Consider the following 20,771-nt stretch of genomic DNA (forward strand, 5'->3'; position numbering starts at 1 on the left):
GATGAAAAAATGGTGTTATGGCACAGGAAGTACTTGTAAAATGTTTTGTTTTTATGTCTAGGTCATTTAATTACAGCTATGCCTTATTATACTCTGAATGCCTGCAGTTGCCAACATAAGAACAGAAGGCGGCATTACCTGAACCCTGATAAACTCAACAAGCTCCACTCCTCCTGTCGGCCAGCCGCTCAGACCCTCTTCTCGTGTCGCCAGACATGCACTGAACGTTTATTGTTGCAGCAGCACAGCCCAATAAGTGTTGTTTTGGTGATTTGCAGGTGAAAAGACATCTAGCCTGGACACAAGTTTTTTTTAGATTATAACTTTTATTTAAAATGCAATGACTGTATTTCCAACATGTAACAGGTTCTACAGAAGATCTTGGACATATTTCTTGGCAAAAGAGGTTAAAAATGAAAGCCTTTACATGCATTACAGTGTAATTGTGAGGGTTTACAGGTAAGATAACCGCTACAGCAGTAAGGGCGGTATGTTCATTTCTGACTACAACCCGGATTAGTCTAAAGGCTAACTTAAGTTTATCCCAGATATATTGGTTTCAACATATGTGTCGATAAGTATCAAGAAGTTGCAGTACAGAAATGTACAAAACAGTGTTGCCAATACATAGTTTGTCCACAACTTACAAGTTTGTTTTGCAACTGTAAAATGTTCCTGTCTATCTCAGTCACAATTCTTTGATGACCAAATTGAAAGAATCTTTATCAAAATGTATTTTGTTAAAAAAAAAACTGCTACATTGCTATATTGGTCTCACAAATCCAGTATCTGTCTGGATCTAGTCAAGGATGCTGATATATTCTATGGCCTCAGCTGTTAATCTTTTGTTAACATCTTGTTATATGCCCGTAGTGGGTCAAACTGTTCAGTTGATGTCATGCAATGATACAGAATGTGTACATAATAGGTCTCTAACACATAATACAGCACAACTGTGAAAAAGGAGCTTTTTACTCTGTTTGCACTTATGTTTGAGTAAATCATATTTTGGAATGTTTTTAGTTTTGCACTTAAGCCAATGTCCTGTCCTCTACTTTCATCCTGCTCCCGCTGTATTTACTTGTACTGATCAAACTGCTCTCGGTAGAGAAAGAAGAGAAGTGTGGAGGAAGGATGAAGGATAACTGGAGAAGAAGAGACGCAGACACAGAGGGGGAGAGCTTTGCCTACAGAAAGAAAGTGAAAAATGCATTTCTCTTAACCATCTGCTTTCTCCTGACTTCAAAGGGCCCATGGATTGCACTTAGGAGGTGTCTAAATGAGGTGATATGAAAGATGAGAGCCAGAGCTGCACTGTATCTGCCACTGGCAGTGATTCTCAAAGGACTTCAGGGGAGAGCCCAAGCACAAGAACATACAGGCACACTCACTTTCAGCCCATAGTCTTGAATACAGAGATGTGGCCCGGTTGAATGTCCCTTTTAGCCATTGCTTGCCAAGAATTTAATTTGTATTAAAACTGTTACCTGCAAAGACATGGTGCGTTTAATAATCAGAAAGAAGAAGAATATAGGGATACAGTATGTTGCACAGATACCCAGAGGAAACTGTATTTTTATAATTGAATGAAAACAACATATGACATTGAAAAGTTGTGTGTGCGTACAAGTGCATTATAGTGTGCGAGTGTGTTAGTTTGCATGTGTATGCACTGTAGTGTCTGTGTTTCTGTCTTGTCTGGCCTTTAATTACCTTAATTCATCCTTTCTGGGGATTTTACGCATGTGTTTGTGTGTGTGTGTGTGTGTGTGTGTGTGTGCGTGTGTGTTTATGCATTCCTGCATGTGTGCGAGCGTGTGTCACTCGCACCAGGCCTCTGAAGGGAATCTCAGATGTTCCACTGCAGCAGATAAGAGCCATTCACAGTGTGCCTGAAGGAAGCCACACAGCTAGAGGAGCAGACTTAAATGGTGTGGAGGAGTGAGGACGGAATAAGATGGAGGAAAGGATGGGGGTGGTGTGTTAGTGTGTGTGTGTGTGTGTGTGTGTCGGCGGGGGATCAGACAAGACAAGATATGAACCTTCATCCATCGACACAAGAGCTGCCTTCAAGCTGCAAGAAGACAGGAGGGAAGCACAGAGGGAGGGAGGATGAGGAGGCAGATGACCATGGAGAGGATAGGTGAGACAAAGAGGCACATGTCCAAGACAATGGAGGCAGAGATGGACAAGAGAGGACAAAGAAAGCTAGGGAAGGAGGAGGGGGGAAGCAAAAATCCAGCCAGAAGCATAACAAAGAGGGAGCGAGAGAGAACAACAGACGATGATGGACAGATGAGGGAAGCAGTTCTGCTTTCTCTGTCATCCCACTCGGTTCTGCTATCTATCAGAAAGAAGTACACTCCCTCCAGTATCCCCTACTACACTCCATCCGTCACTGTGCATGTGAGTGTGTGTCTGCACGTGTGTGTCCAAGATCTGATTGGTCTAGCACGCTCCAAGGGAAAATTTTGACCAGTGTGAGCTGAAGAGCCGGTCACATCATCGCTCTCAGTCCCCGAGCGTTTATAATGACTGAACACGGCAGACACTGCAGACTGATGATAGAGAGGAGTTGGAGTTTGTGTGTGTATATGCACAAGCGTGTGCGTTTCTGCCTATAGAGTTTTGTATTACCTGATGTGTGCACAAGCATGAATGTGTGCGCTGATGTATAGAACAAAGCTTCCTGCGGCCTTTATCTCAGTATTGGTTGTTTTGCGGAGCGTGTCGGCTGCTGATAGCCACTATCAGCCACAGCCATGCTCCTCCATCACTTGGCCTTAGTGTTTTTTCTCACATAGCCACTCCTCCCTCACTCCTTCCTTGCCACTTTTCCTTCTTTCTTCCCTCATTCCCTCTGACCTACAACCCCTGTGTCCTCTCCCCACCTGTCTGACCATGAACCCAACTCAAACTGATTACCAAAGTCACGCGATCCCACATATTTATGACTTAACTCTACATGTGTAGTTAATTAATGTTTATGTGCGTGTTACTTGACAATGAGGGTATAGTGGAATCGGAGCAGCTGTAAATCAAGCACGATAAATGATTCTTATCATGTTTCTAGATGTGCCTGGTGAATAAACTCATTTTGAGTGTTATCCTGATTCTTATCTGACTTGACAGATAACTTAAAGATCCCTTAAGGTGCGAGTAAATCCTACATTCTGAAAGAGGATCCGTCCACAATCTCTCCAGCTTGCTTACATATTGTCCTCACTACATTACCCGCTAGCGTTTCAGAAAGTCTGTACCTACATTTAAAACCTGCATTAAGTCTGTGGAAACTTGGCTCAGCTCTCCGTGTTGTAATTGGTGTCTAGGAGGATAGACATGGCAACCAACAACCAGTGAAATTTAACAGTAAAGTAATGGGACATGACACGAAGGTTGCATTGCAACAGGGGAAGGTATATATTCAGTGACTGAACAAGTGGTTAAGGGACCAATGTAGCGCTTATTTGCAGTATTTACAATACACAGTGACAAGCTGCAAGCAGAGGATGAGGAAGGGAATAGGACCAAAGTCAGTGCGAAGGAAATTAATAAAACAAAACTTGTTTTAGCTGAACAGAATTCATTAAATACACAAAACAAACTAAGCAAAAGAACTTCATCAGTCTGGATATCCAAAGAATGGTTGCACCAAAACTTCCCTATAAATTTCCCTTTAAAAGGACAGCATACAAAAGGAAATCCAGAGTTTTCAAACATGCACAGACTTCATGAACAAAAAACATTCTGTAGGTCATATCTGGAATGGGACGTTTATGGACCAGGGGTGACTACACCTGTTAAAGATGAGAGGTGGATAGAGAGCACAAGAGACGCATAATAAAAGCATGTAATACGCCAACTAGAGCGGAAACGATTAGTCAATTAATCGATTAGTTGATCTTCATTCTCAAATGTTTTGATGGACAAAACATAATAGTTGAAGAAAACACCTTGGACTCTGGGAAACTGTGATGAACAGTTTTGCAATATTTTTTGACATTTCATAGACTGCTCTAGAGCATGTCAACCATGTTTTCTCACAACCACTCTTGTGACAAAGCTCCAACTGCATTCACGTCTTTTAAATGTCAGAGTAAAATTGGGGCCAGATAAAACTGGAGTGCAACACATCACAGCTTTAAGATGCTCAAAAGCATGATGGCATTCACCGGACCAAGGGTGTACATGGGTTAGTCGAAGCTTGAGACTTGCTGGAAACATTTCTGCAGAATTTATGATAGTACCCATAGTATCCATAATAGTGGAAAGAAAAACTGTGTTGCGCCCAAATGGTGGGTGGTACTAGGAATGCCTGGCTGAGATCTCTGCATCCGCACACCACATTTGTCTGTTGGCTGAGGTAGAGGACTGTTCCCTTTTGAAAATCCAGATTTTGCAGCGGTAAAGGTTAGAGATACTAGCCCAGTGTTGGAAACATCTCTTTAAGTGGTTACATGAGCAGCCCATTCAACTGTATATAGAAATTAGGTTTATTAATTAGACTCGAAGGCTCCACTTGAGCTTATGTGAGTTACAGTTCTCCAGTGCACAATTAATTTTCTGTTGAGAGAGATTTTACCTTTGTACAACTAGTAGCCATTGAGTTTGAGAAAAAATACACAACTGTGGTGGGCTGAATGATCTTTCAATTCATTTCATTTACATTGTCAAGAGAAATTGACCTTTGATGGTTGCTTAGCATTGATTTGTTTGAAGATTTAATTTCAATGTTTTGATGTTGCAGAGGAAGAGAAGGAAGGGAGAGAGCTGGAGACATGGAACAGGGTGGATGGATGAAAAACAGAGTGAATTAGTTGCTCAGTTTAATAGGCCCTCAGGCTACCTCATGGCAAAGCCAGACTCTCCAATTTGGCTCTAGGCCTTTGTCGCATGCCATAATTCATTTCTCTCCCACTTTTGCTGTCACTCTCCACTTTATACTGCCTAATAAAGCATTTAGTCCATAGAAATAATTTTAAATGTAATTAATAGGGCCTCCTGTGAGTTTTAGATACTAAGCCATCTTAGACTACTGGTAGGAAAGGAAGCACCCCTCAGAACCTCAGTGCAAGGTCTTTAGAGGCTGCACACATGTGCTGTATATGTGCAAAAATATTTATGCAAAATGTCCACAAAGTCATTTTCCTCCTACATATAAGCTTTCTCCTCTTTTGTCTGACAGGTCTCTTTATCTCTCTCTCTCTCTCTCTCTCTCTCTCTCTCTCTCTCTCTCTCTCTCTCTCTCTCTCTCTCTCTCTCTTTAGTCAGCCACTTCAGGTGAGGAGGTTTGTGACTTAATCCCTGTGGGGCTGTTAGAGTTGCTCTATAGGAACCCAGGAGTGGCGCAGCAGCAGAGTGGATGTGACTCTCAACCAAGTTCAAGCACAGCTCTCCGCAAACCATTTTCCCTCCTTACAGTATATGTTTCCTGGCAGCTGAGTGTCACTGGAGGGCCACTTACAGGGACAGACACAGCACCTGTGTGGCTTTAGTGTGTTTTGTTCCACACAAGTATTAGCTCTGTTTATAATTAGTAAATACATTCATGCCCAGAATCCTCTGACCCTGAGTCATTTGGCCTTTTAAAAACTCTTATACATAGAGAATGCAGCAGTGTTATTTGTTGTGCAATACTCCCACATCGCTCTGCAATCACATTTGTCATCTATTTTATCTTTTACTTCTGTTGCATTCTAAGTTGTGTATACTGTATGTATAGACAGAGTCAAGGCTTCCAAAGAGTCCTGGGACACATATTGTATCCATGAGAGCTTATTTTGGTCTATGAGATGGCATGAAGGGGTTAGGGGCCACTCTGACATGTTATACCAGTATGATCTGTGTGACATCATGACACAAACCAGCAGCCTGTCAACAGTCCTGTAAGCAAACCACATCTCACTGGCCAGCAACCTGATTCAAGACATGGAAATGCAGGGTTGTAGATGAAACATGAATGAAGCAATGGAATTAACCACTGTAGTAATTTAATTATTTAAATAAATAAAACTATAGCACTGTTGTACATTACTATTATTGTAATTATAGAGCACTCCTGAAAATTCTGTCCTTCACAAATGAAAGTGTGAGTATGCTATATGTTTTCCCCACACTGGCCTCCCCCTTCATTTGCTCTGTGCATATTCACCTCTCCCTCCTTCCTCACTTTCTTTGCTCCTTGTCTCCGTTGCTCAGCAGAGACCCTGAGCCCTGTGGAGTGCACATCCATTTTGAACGTGGAGGCTGTCAAGCATGTTGTTGGTAAATGAGCAAGATAACCTGTGGCTTTCAGCCTCCCCACTTCCACTTATCCTTTTCTCCATCTCTACCTTCCATTCCATGTTTCCTTAACATTCTCTCCCTTTTTTTCTCACACCTGCATATCCCTCCTTTGCTTGTACCACTAAAGCTGTGAAAGATTGGTGCATCAAAGGGCAACAGAAGTCTTTGTTATAAAACCAACCAACCTGGCCAGGCTCTGTAAGCCCCATTTTAGATACTCAGTAAAGACTGTTTTATTTAAAGCACCTTGTCACAGATTTTTTTCCCAGTTAGCCTCAAGTCAAGTTTTGTACATCACATTTTTCATACGCTAGTGAACTCAATGTTCTTCAAATTAAAGGATAACAAAGAGTTGTCTAACATAAAATATGGCATATATATTAGATGTACAAAGTGCCTGAAGCAGGCACACATTTGACAACAAAAGGACTCACAGATCAATGATGAATTACCTGCAATGTTTCATTACTTGCTACTTGGAAAAGGAATGGGTTCAATTTTAAAAGGAAGGCAGCATGTTACATATGTAACACAGAAAACAGAGCCCAGGGCCAGTGCATGTTAAGCATGTTAATTAATTTCTGTAGTTTCTCTCCTGCTTGCCCTGCTTGCATCCTGGACGTGCCATGGATCTTAATAGGCTCTGGATCCCTGCTCACTGTTTTGATGCACACAGAAATGCCCTGAGAGAGGGAGGCAAATAAGAGAGAGAAAGACAGCGAGAGGCAGAGTGATAAATAAAGATGACAGAAATGAACAGATAAAGAACGTATGTCATAGGGAATAAATGAGAGAAATTAAACAGGAGAAATAATGGCTGGACTGCCAGACTGAAAGAAAGTGCTTCAATTAACTAACTGTGCAGTGTCTGCAATTATAAATCCAAGTCAATATTAATAAAATGTAATTGGCATCAACTTTTATTTACATCTGCACAATAAGCAAGCCTTTGTACACTGTAGCAAATGCTGACACAAGCCTTTCGATGTTACGGTAATGGCTACACGTGTAACATCTTAGTTGCACAATGTGTGAGCAGCTTCACCCATATAGACAGTTTGCATTACCTGCAATGAGTCAGCTCCATAGGTTAACACTATACCAATGACGCTCAACCAGCTTAGAGCTGCGTTAACTGTGCAGGGCTAGAGGGCACAAAAAAGGACCCCATCAGCGAGCTGCTTCCTGAAGCCCCACTGTTCTACCAGGACCCCATGAGGAGCTCCATCTCTCTAAAGAGACTTCAAAGGCAGGCATTTACAGACCCAATGTAGTTGTTAACCTTTGACTCAGAGGCTCTCTCTGTGCAAACAGGGACAGACTAATTGATGCTATGCACTGCAGAAAATGAATAACTTGTCCTCATGGATTACAGCCATAGAATAGAGTGCTTTAATTTCCGCTTCTTATATGGAGACAGACAGTGGCTGTGCATATGCTGTAGCAAAGTGGCAAAAAAATCTTTATGACCTCTAGTGACCAATAGTTTTCATCCACTAATGCCTCTGTATATAGCTGCAAGAAGTGCTGATTAAAATGTTTTCTTATTCATTGGGTTAAATATTCCCTTAGACTGAAAAACAAAATGATCTGTGGTCATGTATCATCACTGTACCTCTAGCATCAGAATAAATCGCAAGTTTCAGAATCAGAATCAGAAATATTTTATTGATCCCTGAGGGGAAACTCTTTTGTTACAGCTGCTCACTATCACGTCAGTGCACACAGGAATAGAAGTACTAAGCAAATCAAATTATAATACACTATAATACAGGCAAGATAAATTAAGTACAAAGTGGATATATAAATTAAAATAAGTGTAAAGTACAAAGTGGATTTACCGGTTGATGATAAGTATGTACGGTATAATAATACAATGTAATAATATAAGCAATAAGTAATAGTGCATGTACTGTCAAGTTAAGTGTAGCTTATTAAGATGATTATGAGACGGTGGATATTGTACAGCAGTAATAGAAGTATGAATAAATATCAATAAATAGGGAATTTTAAACTGAAAAGAGTATATTGCACAGCAGTTACAGGAAGTAAAATTTGAAGGAGACAAAAACAAACAAAGAACCAATATACACTAAAATCATTTTTAGAAATCAAAATTAAAATCAAATCTTTGGAGACTGCTAAGGTAGGTATGGATTTGTAGATAAGGAAGAATGGGCAGGTGCAATTTTCCACAAATCTCATGGCCTTGAGATGGTCAGATACCGGCGTTGCTGCTGGAGATTGAGTCAAGCCCCGGTCGCTCCTTGTCTCACCAGATAATGCTGAGTGGACACATAGTTCGCTCTGGTTAATTTTCCACCTCATGTCCTGGCTCCCTCTCAGAGAGATGGAGAGAGCGATAATCCAGACTGATAAAGGGATCTTGCAGGGGCCCTCTGTACATTTTGTGTGTATTTACTGCTATCAACATTACTGGCTGTTTAAGGGACAATAGGCTTGCAAATAAGCATGAAACAGTTGGTGGATGAATTGGTGAATGCATGAATGGACAGACGTATGAGTCAATGGGTGCATATTTGTGATGTGTGTCCACTTATAAATGAACACAGGTTGCCTTTCCTGAACTTGGCATGCTGGAGGGGGAGCTAAATGCCAAGTTCAGATCACTAACAGGAAGTTCTTTGGAATCACATGTTTTGACTTCGTTCAAGAGGAAGGAAGGAAAGTTCAGTGCTTTGTAGTGCATGGTGAGAAGCTTTCCCTACACACATTGCTTCATGCTTTCTTATTTTGAATTTTGTACAACTTTGCCTCTGAATCACAATAGTGTGATGTGAAATGTTGGAGCTGTAAGATGGAACAAGAAGCTCTGACATGGCTTACCACACTGCTGTATCAATAATGAACCAACGGTGGAGCCAGGGTTTCTACTTACTTACAATGCTGTTACAGAGAGCCTCAATTAACTTTTTGGTTAAATCATAATGTTGATATTCATGGTGTTTTCAAGGCTGTCTTCATTAGAGTGCCATGTTATGTCTTTTTGCCAGTTGACTACCACTCACAAAGCTGACTCCAGCCAGCTGTGACTCCAAGGCGTTATGGCAGAGCATCATGCAGCAGCAGAACACTGTGTGTGTGTGGAGTGTTTTGCATCCAACCAGTTTTTTTCCTTGCCAGCAGTGATTCGAGTGGTGTTTTGCAGCTGAGGATATTGTCTGTCATTAACACAATCGGCACCTTTTTCTTTGGTTTCTGGCATGTCACACCAGTCCAGTATCTGATTATAGGAGGAAATTCTCCAAAGCCTATTTTGGGTATTTGAGCTTGTGAAGAGCAAGTGCTCATTTTGCCAGGTTATCAGTCAACATGGCAACTTTACACGTTTGTCCTAATTTTGTGCACAACACTACAATGACACTTTCGCAGGGCAAAGTGTCATTAGGGTTGCATCTATCTACACTAAATGACTCCCACATGGCATCCGGTATTGAGGCTAATGTGTGTCCCTAAACACTGGTTGTTCAAACACACACACAAACACACAAGGCCTTCAGCCACAGGTGGCAGGTTTGGAAATGGAAAGGGTCGCTGAAGTGTTTCCCCCTCGCCTTGGATCCCAAACAGCTCCCATGGGCACAGAATGTCTTTGTGGCCTAAACTGTCTTTGAAGCCTTTGAATTAGCATTTGGTTGATGTTGATGCTGATTTAGCTGTGCTTCTTCTTGTTTACAGGATACGGAACTACTGGATATAGCGTACATAAAAGATGCCAGAAATGGAAAGTGCACCAAAACGCCAAAGGTAAGCCCACAAATAACTAATTTGAATTTCTTGCCCAGTCAACGTACTTGGATATACATAGGAAAACATATTTATTTAGATGCTTTATGGGGTTTATTTTTCTATGCAATACTATGTATTGAATGAAGAACAATAGTTTCAGTATTTTTCTTGTTTTTGTCTGTTGAGAACACAATGAGCAGTGTACTGAAAGGACAGAGGAGGGCATTTTTTGGGTGATGATATGCTTTGTAAGTGTTTATTTTTGCACAGAAATGAAAGCCATGAGTGGGTGTGAGCCCAACCATGAATCAGACACTGTCTGCATCCATCTATCCAATAACTCTTTTATGGATAGGATTGAAATTGGTTCAGGTGGTCGCGCACTGCTGCTCAGTGTGTGCGACTGTATGGATGCTGTTCACAATTCATCTGCACATATTTAGCATAGTTTTCAGACAGTGATTTGAAGACAAAGGGAGGAAGTGGAGATCAAATGACACTCAAGATTGACAAACATGATTTGAATTCAAACCCACACAGTAACAATGCATGGATGGTTTCCCAGGAAAGCATTCAAATCCAAGGGTATCCAAATTGCTATTTCACAGCTAATTAAAATGCTGTTGATTGTGAGCGATCAGAGAAGAATTCGTACACACTTTTTTTAAATCTGGCACGTTGTAACTGTCGAGGAATTTGGCACATTCTTGTGCAGTTACAAAGCCAAATTCAGTTCTTGCAGTTAATTTCCCACAATGATTACAACAATAACCTGCATTCTTATCCACTTTCATATTATATATTCCCGCATAATGACTCCATTTCATATATCTTTTGGATCTAGTCAATCTTGTGATAAGCTGCTGTTACATAGCAGCGGCAGTCTTCATCGTTTTGACTCAGTGCAGCAGGAGAAGCGAATGGGGGTCGCGCATCGCTGCTCTGTCTGGGGAGTGAGTAATAATGGAATGAGTACAATAACACAGAGAGGATTCATGCATTTCTAAATAGCTTACAGAGTGATCCTACCCAGGGAGGAGACATGACCACGTGACAGGTAAGATGGTCGAAGCATTGGAAATCCATTACTGGGAGATGGAGCGGTGATGCACCCTGGGCATTGTAATGGGTGTACCAGTGAGACACAGTGTCTGAAGGGTTGATGAGATGAGGAGAGGAAGAGAGGAAAGGAGAGAGGGATGGGGTAGTGATGAAGAGGCTGTGGGGATGAGAGGAAGAAAGCAGAGAGAGGAGAAGGAAAAGCAAGGGGAGTTTTTTATGTATGGTCTGCAGAAGGCGAGAGAAAGGATGAGAGGAAGCGAGGAAGGACACGATGAGGAAGGAGATGATGTGAGGTCAAAGGAAGATGTCAGGCAAGAAGCGCAGATAATACCAGACAGCAGTTGCTGTAAGTGGACAGCACTTTTCATGGCTTGCTTCTCAAGCATTTCTCCTTCACACTTCTTAAGGATCTTGTCAGAATGGTGAAGGTTTTGCTTGAAAGAAATCCACAAAAGCTGAAAGAATTTTTTCCAGTCAAACAAAAAGGTCGTTGAAAATGATGGTATTGGTTATGCAGAACACTTAATATGAATTTAGACAAGTAAATACGTTGACAGTAGCAGACACATATGAGACAAAAGTCACAATACATTATGTTATGGTGTGACTGAGTACCACATACAGTATATAATGACTGTCACAGCAAAGTAACATATAAACAGATTTTAATCAACCCTTATTAAACATGCTGACTTCCAATGGAAATAATTGAAACTGATCAATACATTAGCAATGTATCAGTGCTCTCTGTCCAAGGTCTTTGTACATGAGAGGGTAAAACGAGGAGGAAGCGGGTCGAGAGAGGAATTCCTTTTTCCTGCCAACATTTCAGTTTGAAACTTTATACTCTGTAAATCACAAAACTCCTATTTTCACTGTCTTGTTGTTGTGTCTGTTGGTTTTATATTTATACGCTCTCTGATCTTTAAAGCTCGTACTGCTCTTTCTGCTCTCGCTCAAGAGCTCCCTTAGCAGCATTCATTCATTCATGCAAATTGCACGAAGCCAACACACTTACCAAGACGAGATGAGATGTTGGACTCATGATGACATGTCTGTAAAAAGCTTCAGAAGTGCTTTCATTGTGCTACTGAAGAGTCCTGCGTCTCAGCCGAATATTGTCAGACTCAGATACAATCATTCTCAACAGACTGGCTTGAAATGGGCTCCAGATGGAAAGGCTGGTTTGGCTGGCCTCTTTTGAGCTCTTGTTTCTAATACAGTTCAAGTTACTTCATATTGTCTTTGAGCAGCATCGGAATTTCTGTCTTAACGTCATTAAGATTTGGAGCACGCTGCTGTGTTCATCGGCTCGTCGCAGTGTGTGGGCGGCTCGTCTGCCCTCTGATGAACTTATGCCACCCTGCCCACGGGCTCCAGCTACTCAGTTATGATTCATATATTTTCACTGTGAAGACACACACACACACACACATTAGATAGAGAGGAACGCTCACTATGATTTGTACATTGCGTACACTTACAACTGTATAGACGCAAAATCCCACACAGGAGCACAAACACACTTGCTCTGACTACAATAACAAAACCTGACAAAAGCAGTCTCCTTTGTTCTATCATGCTCAGCATAATGATGCTAATTAGCATGTGTCCACCCCACCATCATTCAGGCTGATTAGATTGGCCGCTTGTCAGAATAACAAGAGGCAGCCTGTGTTTGACGGGTGGCTCCAGAAATATATCACACACCCATAAGTCTGGTGAGCAAAGCACAGTACTAATAATCATCCACTTCATATTCCCACAAATAGCTTGCAGATTTGCCATATTCAACGCAGAGAACAGAGGGCATGAAGCTAAAAGCATTTGCTGTTCCTTCTAAATCTGTATGGTTCTTTTTACATGCTTTTGTGGTTATCATGGAGTATTCAAACTGTGGTGGCAAGGAAGTGAGTATCTGTTTCATTCTGAAAGTGGCACCTGTAACTCTGTCATCAGCTCGATGAACATTACTTCAGCCACAGGTGGCAGGTTTGGAAATGGCAAGGGTCATTCCAATGTCATTCCAGAACGGTCTGACATTTCATGGATGTTGGCCTTCCATTGATATTTAGTAGCCGCCTTAATACTGTCTTTATAAGACTGAAATTTATTTTCTAACGTGTAAAGGAAAAATCTGTAAGAAAGAAAAATACTGGAGCCTATCTCTAGTTAAATTTTGTTAACTTGATTGTGGACAGTAACATGTGGCCAAACAGTTCTCAAGTAGATCCAAAATCACTTCACTGGAGGCAGAAAAAAACAAAACGAGAAAAAAAAACGAATTTACATGCCAAATCATTGATTTATTACACGATACTATATATTTGGGGGGGGAAATGGGAATTGTTCAAATATGTTTATTGTTTTACACTTGTTAAAGCCTCTGGTCAGGCCCCACTGTTCCAAACAATCCATTCATATTGTCTCTTCAGCAGACTAGCTTGTTCCTGCGCAGCATGTTCCCTCTCATCAGCACCAACCAAACAGCTAAAGGCAATCACATCTGCGATCTCTTGTGTACACTTTACCATACAACTAACTTCTACATAACCATGTTCAGATAACTTCTACTTTCCCCTCTATTTCAATCTGCCTCCTTGCACACTGTGAGGGGCATATTGTAAGGCCGTCCTTCTGCTTGTTGGAAGTGTTCTTCTGTCTGAATTGTTCTTTCTTAGCAGAACTGGCAAGAGGAAAATGTAATCAGCATCTCACCATGCTGCTTACAGTAGGTGTCTGACAGACAAAATTACATGCTTTCTCTCTGTCTCTTCGACAACCAAACAGAGACTGTATCTGTCTGAGAAATGTCCTACTTGTACTCAGTGCCTGTGTAGTTCAGGGTTGTAATATACATCTTAAAAATGGAAAACCTCAATGAGTTAGCATTCTATAACACAGACTCCATTCTCAGACCTTTCCATTCTTTATAATGGAAGTAAGACATCAAGCACAGCCCAATTACACTGTGTGTGTGGTGTGTGTTTGTGGGGGGGGGGGTATTGACTCTCATATAGTCACTCACAGGAAGAGGAGTTGTACCCAAAATAGAATAGAGTTTTTTGGTTGAAGTTTTGGTGAATTTCACACACACAAAGACGTGCTTGCATGTGGATCATAAAATAATCACAACCAACTGAGAGCGCCGAATAAATTGATTTCCAGAGTAGTTTTAGGATAGTTTACAAAAGTGGAACATCTGGACTGATGTAACCACTGTTATCAGAAGAGAAACACTTAGAAATCACTCACAACTCCAGAACAAGGCTGGAAAACAACAACCATAATCATGCTGCTACAGTATGCAGTTACAATACTAAATGAATGATGTGGGTAATTTTAAAAGAAGGACATTTTATTCTAGGTGCTGTATATCACCACCAAAACTTCATTTAAATAAAGGTATTTTCTTTCAGCTTTCCGTAGTCATTGTTGTCCTGATAGTGAATACAAATCTAATGAACGGACTGATGTCGGCTGCAGAATCGAGGCTATGATGTTCATTTCCTCCAGAGCCATTTGTTCCTTCAGACTTTTATTATGAGGTGAGAGGAAGAGGCCGCCAGCTCTGTTACAGTCTAAGCTCGCAGCAGAGAGGACTGCTGCTAAATACAGAGCAGCTTGTGTGTCCCCAGCAGTGTAACAGGATCTGGGGGAGGCCAGCAGGCCATTATCACCACCGCTCTGTCTAGCCAACAAAGTCGGCTAAAGCTCCATCTCCCACAGCAGCAAGTACTAAACAGCTCCTCCGAGTACACAGCAAGCTACTGAAGGGTTTAGATCAGCCCTTATCCAATGTATATTCGAAGCAGCTGTGTTATGACAGTGTTTAAGGCAGTGATTACATAGTTTAGACAGTAAACATGAAACAGGGCATACAGTATCAATGTCCTGGAATTTATTTTTGGAAATGTGGCTTTTCTTTTTTTTTCTTTACCAAAATTAATACAGGTCAGGAAACAGACCCACATCCTGAGTCGACTGCACTTCGTAAACAATTCTTGATGCCACATCACTAATAAAATAAAAATAAACCAATATTTACTGGATCTTTGAATACAATTGTGCGATTGAGGAATGCTTTTTTGAATCTCTCTACAGCATGTTTTTTGAGGTGCACAAAGGCGCTGTGCTGTCTGGTGTGTATCGATGAAGGGTGGGGTCATAGTATGTGCTCCAGCTGCAACAATCACAGCACAGAGAGGCCTTTGCAGCTAAGGATATGGTGCCAGTGCTGCATGAAACGCTGAAAGATGTCATCAAAGTGGTGAATTGCATCAAACTGAGCCCCAAAAACAACAGGTGTTTTTGGAAGCTGTGTGAAGACATGGCAGTGAACATGTACAGGTACTGTACCATGCAGAGGTACACTGGCTCTCGAGAGGAAAAGTACTCTCATGCATCTATGAACTTAAAACCTTTCAGAATCCAACTCACCGTATTGATTTCGAATGTGTCTCTGCGAGGGAGGGGATGCAGTATTTTTGAACAGACTGAAAAAATTGAAGCTTTCAAAAAGAAGATGGCACTGTGGGCAGGTCATGTTTCCAGAGGAAGATTTTACATGTTTCCCAGCATTTGCACCAAAGGGACAAATGCTCAGACAAAAGCTATGACGGCACATCTCACTAAACTGCAGGACCGACTACTTTCCCAAGAAACGCAGGGATGATGAGTGGATACGCAATCCCTTTGGAGTCGACGTGGAAAGCTTCATGTTGCCAAGCAACGAGGAAGCACAGCTGGTCGACCTTCCATGCTGAAAAGGGAATTCACCAAGGTGAGCCTCTCTCAGTTTTGGTGTATTGTGATGACTGAATATCCCTCCCTTGTCTCGCATGTAATCAAACATATTCTACCGTTCAGCCCAACGTATCTGTGTGAAAGTGGCTTCTCAGCTCTGGTCCAGCTGAAGACTAAGCATAGGAGTAAACATCGAACACGAGCTCAGAGTTGCTTTGTCAACCATCACTACAGGCATATAGACCTTCAGACTTTGTTAATAGGAACCTTATTTATCAAGCTAACCTATTTTTTTTTCTCTTTACCCTGCAGCAACTATTTATTGGCCTGTTCTTGGTATTATTTGGCCTATTGCCATGCTGTGCCTTTTGCAGTGTTTTCATGTTACTGGTTTTTAAGCCATAATATTCACTTTTTTGAATGCAGTGCTATTTATTTACTTTTAGTAAAGTTTTAAGCAATTGCACTTTCGTCTTGCAATAAGTTTTATTTCATTATGTTTTTATGTTGGGAACCACTACCTTAGATTTAACCACCCATTCATTTTCTTAGCAAAATGTTTAGGCAGACGCACCATGAGCTACTGTATGTATTATTGTTCAAAATCTAGAAAAATGGACTTGAAATTTGTGTGGCATCAGTGTTTTGTTATTGTCAATTTTGTCATTTTTGCCAGACAGATTATCAAAATGTATGTTCTGTCAATTCACTAATCGATTAATCGTAGAATCATTTCAGCTCTCCTTTACAGTTTTTATTAATTGCTGCTACAGACACATTTCTGTACCAAAAAAGTATTGAGGTTTATTACCAAGCCATAGTCATGAATCAGTTCCTAGCTGTTTTATTTTCAATTTCAAAGCAAAGCAAGATATCACCACCTTCTGAAATGTCTATGCTGAAAATGAATGTGACACTTTGCCGTAGAAGAGTGAGGAGCTCTGTCAGAATGCTCCTGGGATAGAGTAGAATAGACCCATACAGCACAACTAATTGAATGAAAAAGGGGAGAGATTTGTTTGTAGTAAATGTGAATGAATATGGCTCGTCCTTCCTCCCCAGCGGGCTCTGCTCAGAGACGTTTTAGTGCACAGAGGCATGAAACTGCTGTCAGTTGACAGGGTCTGGAGAGAGAACTCCCACACACTCCCATTTTAGACATGATTCACGCACACATACACACGTGTACACGCAAGCACAAACGCCATCATACTCTCGGCTCTTTGATTTACGGTGGTTACTGAAATAAACATGCCATCATACTATCCAGGCATGTATTATCCCCTCCCATGTTTGACTCTCTCTCTCTCTCTTATTAGTCAGCCTGGCACTCTCAATCAGACAGTCAATTCAGTCAGTGCTAATATGTGCAGAAGTGATTGGGTACTGATACCGTTGCTCCTCACTATGGTTTTCATCAGGGGGATTGGCTGCAAGGCAAATGGCAGCTTGCAGTAAGAGGTGATTAAAGTAAATGGGTATATGGACTCATTGATTTTCATAAAAGAAACTGCAGCACCATTTGTCATCAGTCAAAGACAAGCAATTGATCAGCGTCACGCATCGATGTAAGCTCCTGGCGAGCAGCAGCTGTAGGGAATGAGAAAGGGGCGGCGTAAAGAAAACAAAGCAAAGAAAAGGTTAGCATGATGGACCCTGATGGGTTTGATTCTTCAGTCAACTACTTAGGTGATCCCTGCACACAGATGAATTCCCCTGGTGCGAAGCAGGCCATCTCATTACCGCTCGTGGAGAAATCGAAGGTGATGCTCGCTCTCTCTGCGGTCTACCTCAGAGGCTGCTCCTGTTCCCAGCTAACATGAGACCAAGCTGCTGGACCAGGATGAATGAGGAAAAGAATGACTGAATGAATGAACAGATGAAATAAAGACTGTAATAATGAACAGAGCGGCCTGTGTCAGCGCAGAGGGAGAGTTACCCAAGTGGGTCCAGAGATGACTATCTTGGTGAAAAGGCCAGAAGGAGCACAATGGTGCACCTGTGCAGGTAAAGTTCCCACCGTTAGCAGAAGCCCAGCTGGAATGTCTCAGACTGTTTACTCAAGTAAAGAGAATTCTGTCCTGAGAGAGAACAAGGGATATGAGTTTGGTTGTCTGCTTTATGGATCAGCCAAAACAAATAAGAATAATTTTTCACCCTAAGCTTCACAAACAAGTTGTTACATCCAATAATACAAGACAGTCACAGTGTTGTATTTGTTTCTTAGTTGTCCCTCTTATTGATTTTTGTTAAGTCAACTCTGTGCACTGTGAACTGTATCAAATATATCAAAGAAGGTATCACTGGTTAGATGCAATAATAAAGTCTCATTAAATTACAGAGCAATATAGACGCACAGCAACAGGAGAGGAAGACAAAAACATAAGCAGCAGTACATTTAAAAGAAATGCCAGAAGTATTACAAATAAATTAACTAATCACAAGACATGAAATTACCCAAGGCCATCTAGAAAGTGACAGACAAGTAATGTGTATATACACATATAAAGGTTGCATTGCTGGAGGTTTGATCTGCATCACTGGAAGGAAAAATGATACGTTATATCACAGCTGAGCAGCCTGCAGCTTGACTGGAGGTCAGAAAGTTCTGAAAGAACAAGTACTGAAAACCATCAACGTGGAAAAATGAATTGCTGGACTGTTGGCTGGTGAGACTTTTCTTTAGTCACTGTGCTGGTGTCAGTCTGTTCCAGTGGAACTTGGCACACGTCTCCAAGTCACTTGATGCCCAAAGTGAAATAAGATGTGACATTTTGTTAACCCCCGCAAAGGTCGTCCCAGTGGAACTGAAGCTGATCAAATAAGAACCAGTCAGGACGAGAGCTCTCAGACTAGAGAGCAGAGCTGCTGCCAGCAGAAAGTCAGCATTTTAGTTGGTGAAGAAAAATTGGTGTTAACACAGACACACATTCGTCTTTCATTTTAGTTCCTACAGGCAGGGGAAGGTCAGTCCACACTTATAGTCTATATAAGACGTAGCACCACATCCCTATCAAATGAGCTGAAGTACCCCTTCATCAACACGTGTGATGTTCCACATGTGTTTTAACATTTTAACATTAGTATTTTAACTGATTTTGAAATTGGATACTATAAAAAGGTTATTGTTAGAATTTGTTTTCATACAATTGAATTGTCAATGTTTTGGTCGGTTTGATCAAGTTTGTATTCCTGCTACTACCACTTGGAGTGGCAAAAGTTGTATCTTTCAGACATTCATCAGTTACTTTTAGCTAACTGTTTCACCTGTTTATTCATTAAGTTTAGTTAATTATTTCACCAGTTTATCTATTAATTTTAGGTAACTATTTCAACTGTTTATCCATTACTTTTGGCTAATCATTTTAAATGTTTATCCTCTTATAGCTAACTATTTAAACCCTTTATCCACTACTATTTCACCTTCTGTGTTGGCCCCCTAACTAGGTTTCATACACTCTCAATGGCTTTAAAGTTAACTGACTTAGGATTGTGGGAGGTGTGCACTGTGCAGTCAGCTTATTTTCCTATATCAGCCTATACAATTCAGATCAGCATCAGACCAATATGTAATCCTATTTGGGTGTTTTTTTCCCCTCCTAAATACAAATATGTGGATATACTGTATATTTTTTAAATCAAATCAAGTTTCTATTTTTTCAAATTAGTTGAGCTGCTCCACAATCTTTCCACATACCCACTGGCGACTGCAGAAGTACCGCCTGGGGTACAAGTACCCTTGATTGGGAATCACTGTTGTAGAGTATAGCAGCCATGAATCTTAACTCAGTAACTCGTTTAACTGCCATTGACAGGTGACTTACTGTAAGTCTACAATCAGTGGCTCTTAGCAGTCCTACTATCGACTGATCTCTGTCTCGATTTAGCTGTTCTTCCATGCGGGACAATCAGTATATCAGTGTCAATATATTGAACCAGTTGCTCTTTTCTAGCCATCAGGTAGTGATCCCAAACTTTACTCAGCATGCTGATGTTTGACTACATTGGGTAGACTGACCCTAACCTTGTACCTTTTGTTTAAATCAAGCCATTGATAAGTTGTAGACTCGAAGGATTTGTTTGTTGGTTTTTAGTTTAAAATGAGACTGCAATATTAAAAACAAACCAGAATTTATATAGTGATATCAGTATCTCAAATATTCTTTGTATATCAACATAATTATCTCAGAAAATGAACCCTGTGTATTAATACCAGGTGAAATAACACTGACCAAACAATCAGTGGCGACATTCAGTGGCCCCCGCACTGTCTGTGCACATATTATGCAATCACACACATGTCACACACCAATATACACTGCCTATCTTGCAGGTGAGTATGAAATATGAGGGGTTATGACCAGTCTGATGGGTCCGTTACCAAGGAAACCATAAGGAGGAGACGACGAACATAGAGCTAACAAGGGCAGGAAAGGCTCTCTGAAACACTGTAGCTTTCTGTTTGACAGGAGAGCATAGGAACCATCACACCAACCACTAATTAAAGTCTCCTCTTATCTCAAAACATTCACACCTCTTCTCTTCTCTATCAGTCTATTTTGGCTGAAAAGCATATGTTTCCGTCAGTCTTGGGAGTTTGTTTAACTGCAGTAATTGGAGCAACATTTGCTGAGATCTGTTAGCTGTTCCAGACTTGTGATTCTCAGATTGATTGAGGGACAAAAGTTAAAAACATACAAGTTTTCTCTGCTTGACTGAACACTTGATTCTGTTTCATTAAGTAGCAAACTTCCCCAAAACACAGTCTATTGCAGCATCTGTTCTTAATCAAACCCATAAAATGTGACACTTACAGCTTGCTTTTCTGTGGTCTTTCAAATGTTCACGAATCTGCAGTAAGCTATTAAATGGACTTAGAAATATGAAGCTCCTCTGGCACAGCCTCAGAACCATTTTCATGATAATTT

The 20,771-nt window shown here is 41.0% G+C and overlaps 1 protein-coding gene across 3 annotated transcripts in view; it reads left to right on the plus strand.

The window, feature by feature from the left end:
• Positions 1 to 20,771, plus strand: part of LOC122863603 (1-phosphatidylinositol 4,5-bisphosphate phosphodiesterase beta-1) — a 107,582-nt gene that overhangs the window by 20,939 nt on the left and 65,872 nt on the right. For all 3 annotated transcript variants that reach the window (XR_006375045.1, XM_044170223.1, XM_044170222.1), the window contains exon 3: positions 9,985 to 10,053. Coding sequence is in view for 2 of the 3 variants with exons in the window: in XM_044170223.1 (XP_044026158.1) it covers positions 9,985 to 10,053 (69 nt within the window). In the remaining variant the exon portion in view is untranslated. The remainder of the gene's footprint in view (positions 1 to 9,984; positions 10,054 to 20,771) is intronic.

The sequence above is a fragment of the Siniperca chuatsi genome, linkage group LG16, assembly GCF_020085105.1.
Source record: "Siniperca chuatsi isolate FFG_IHB_CAS linkage group LG16, ASM2008510v1, whole genome shotgun sequence".
Classification (NCBI taxonomy): domain Eukaryota; kingdom Metazoa; phylum Chordata; class Actinopteri; order Centrarchiformes; family Sinipercidae; genus Siniperca; species Siniperca chuatsi.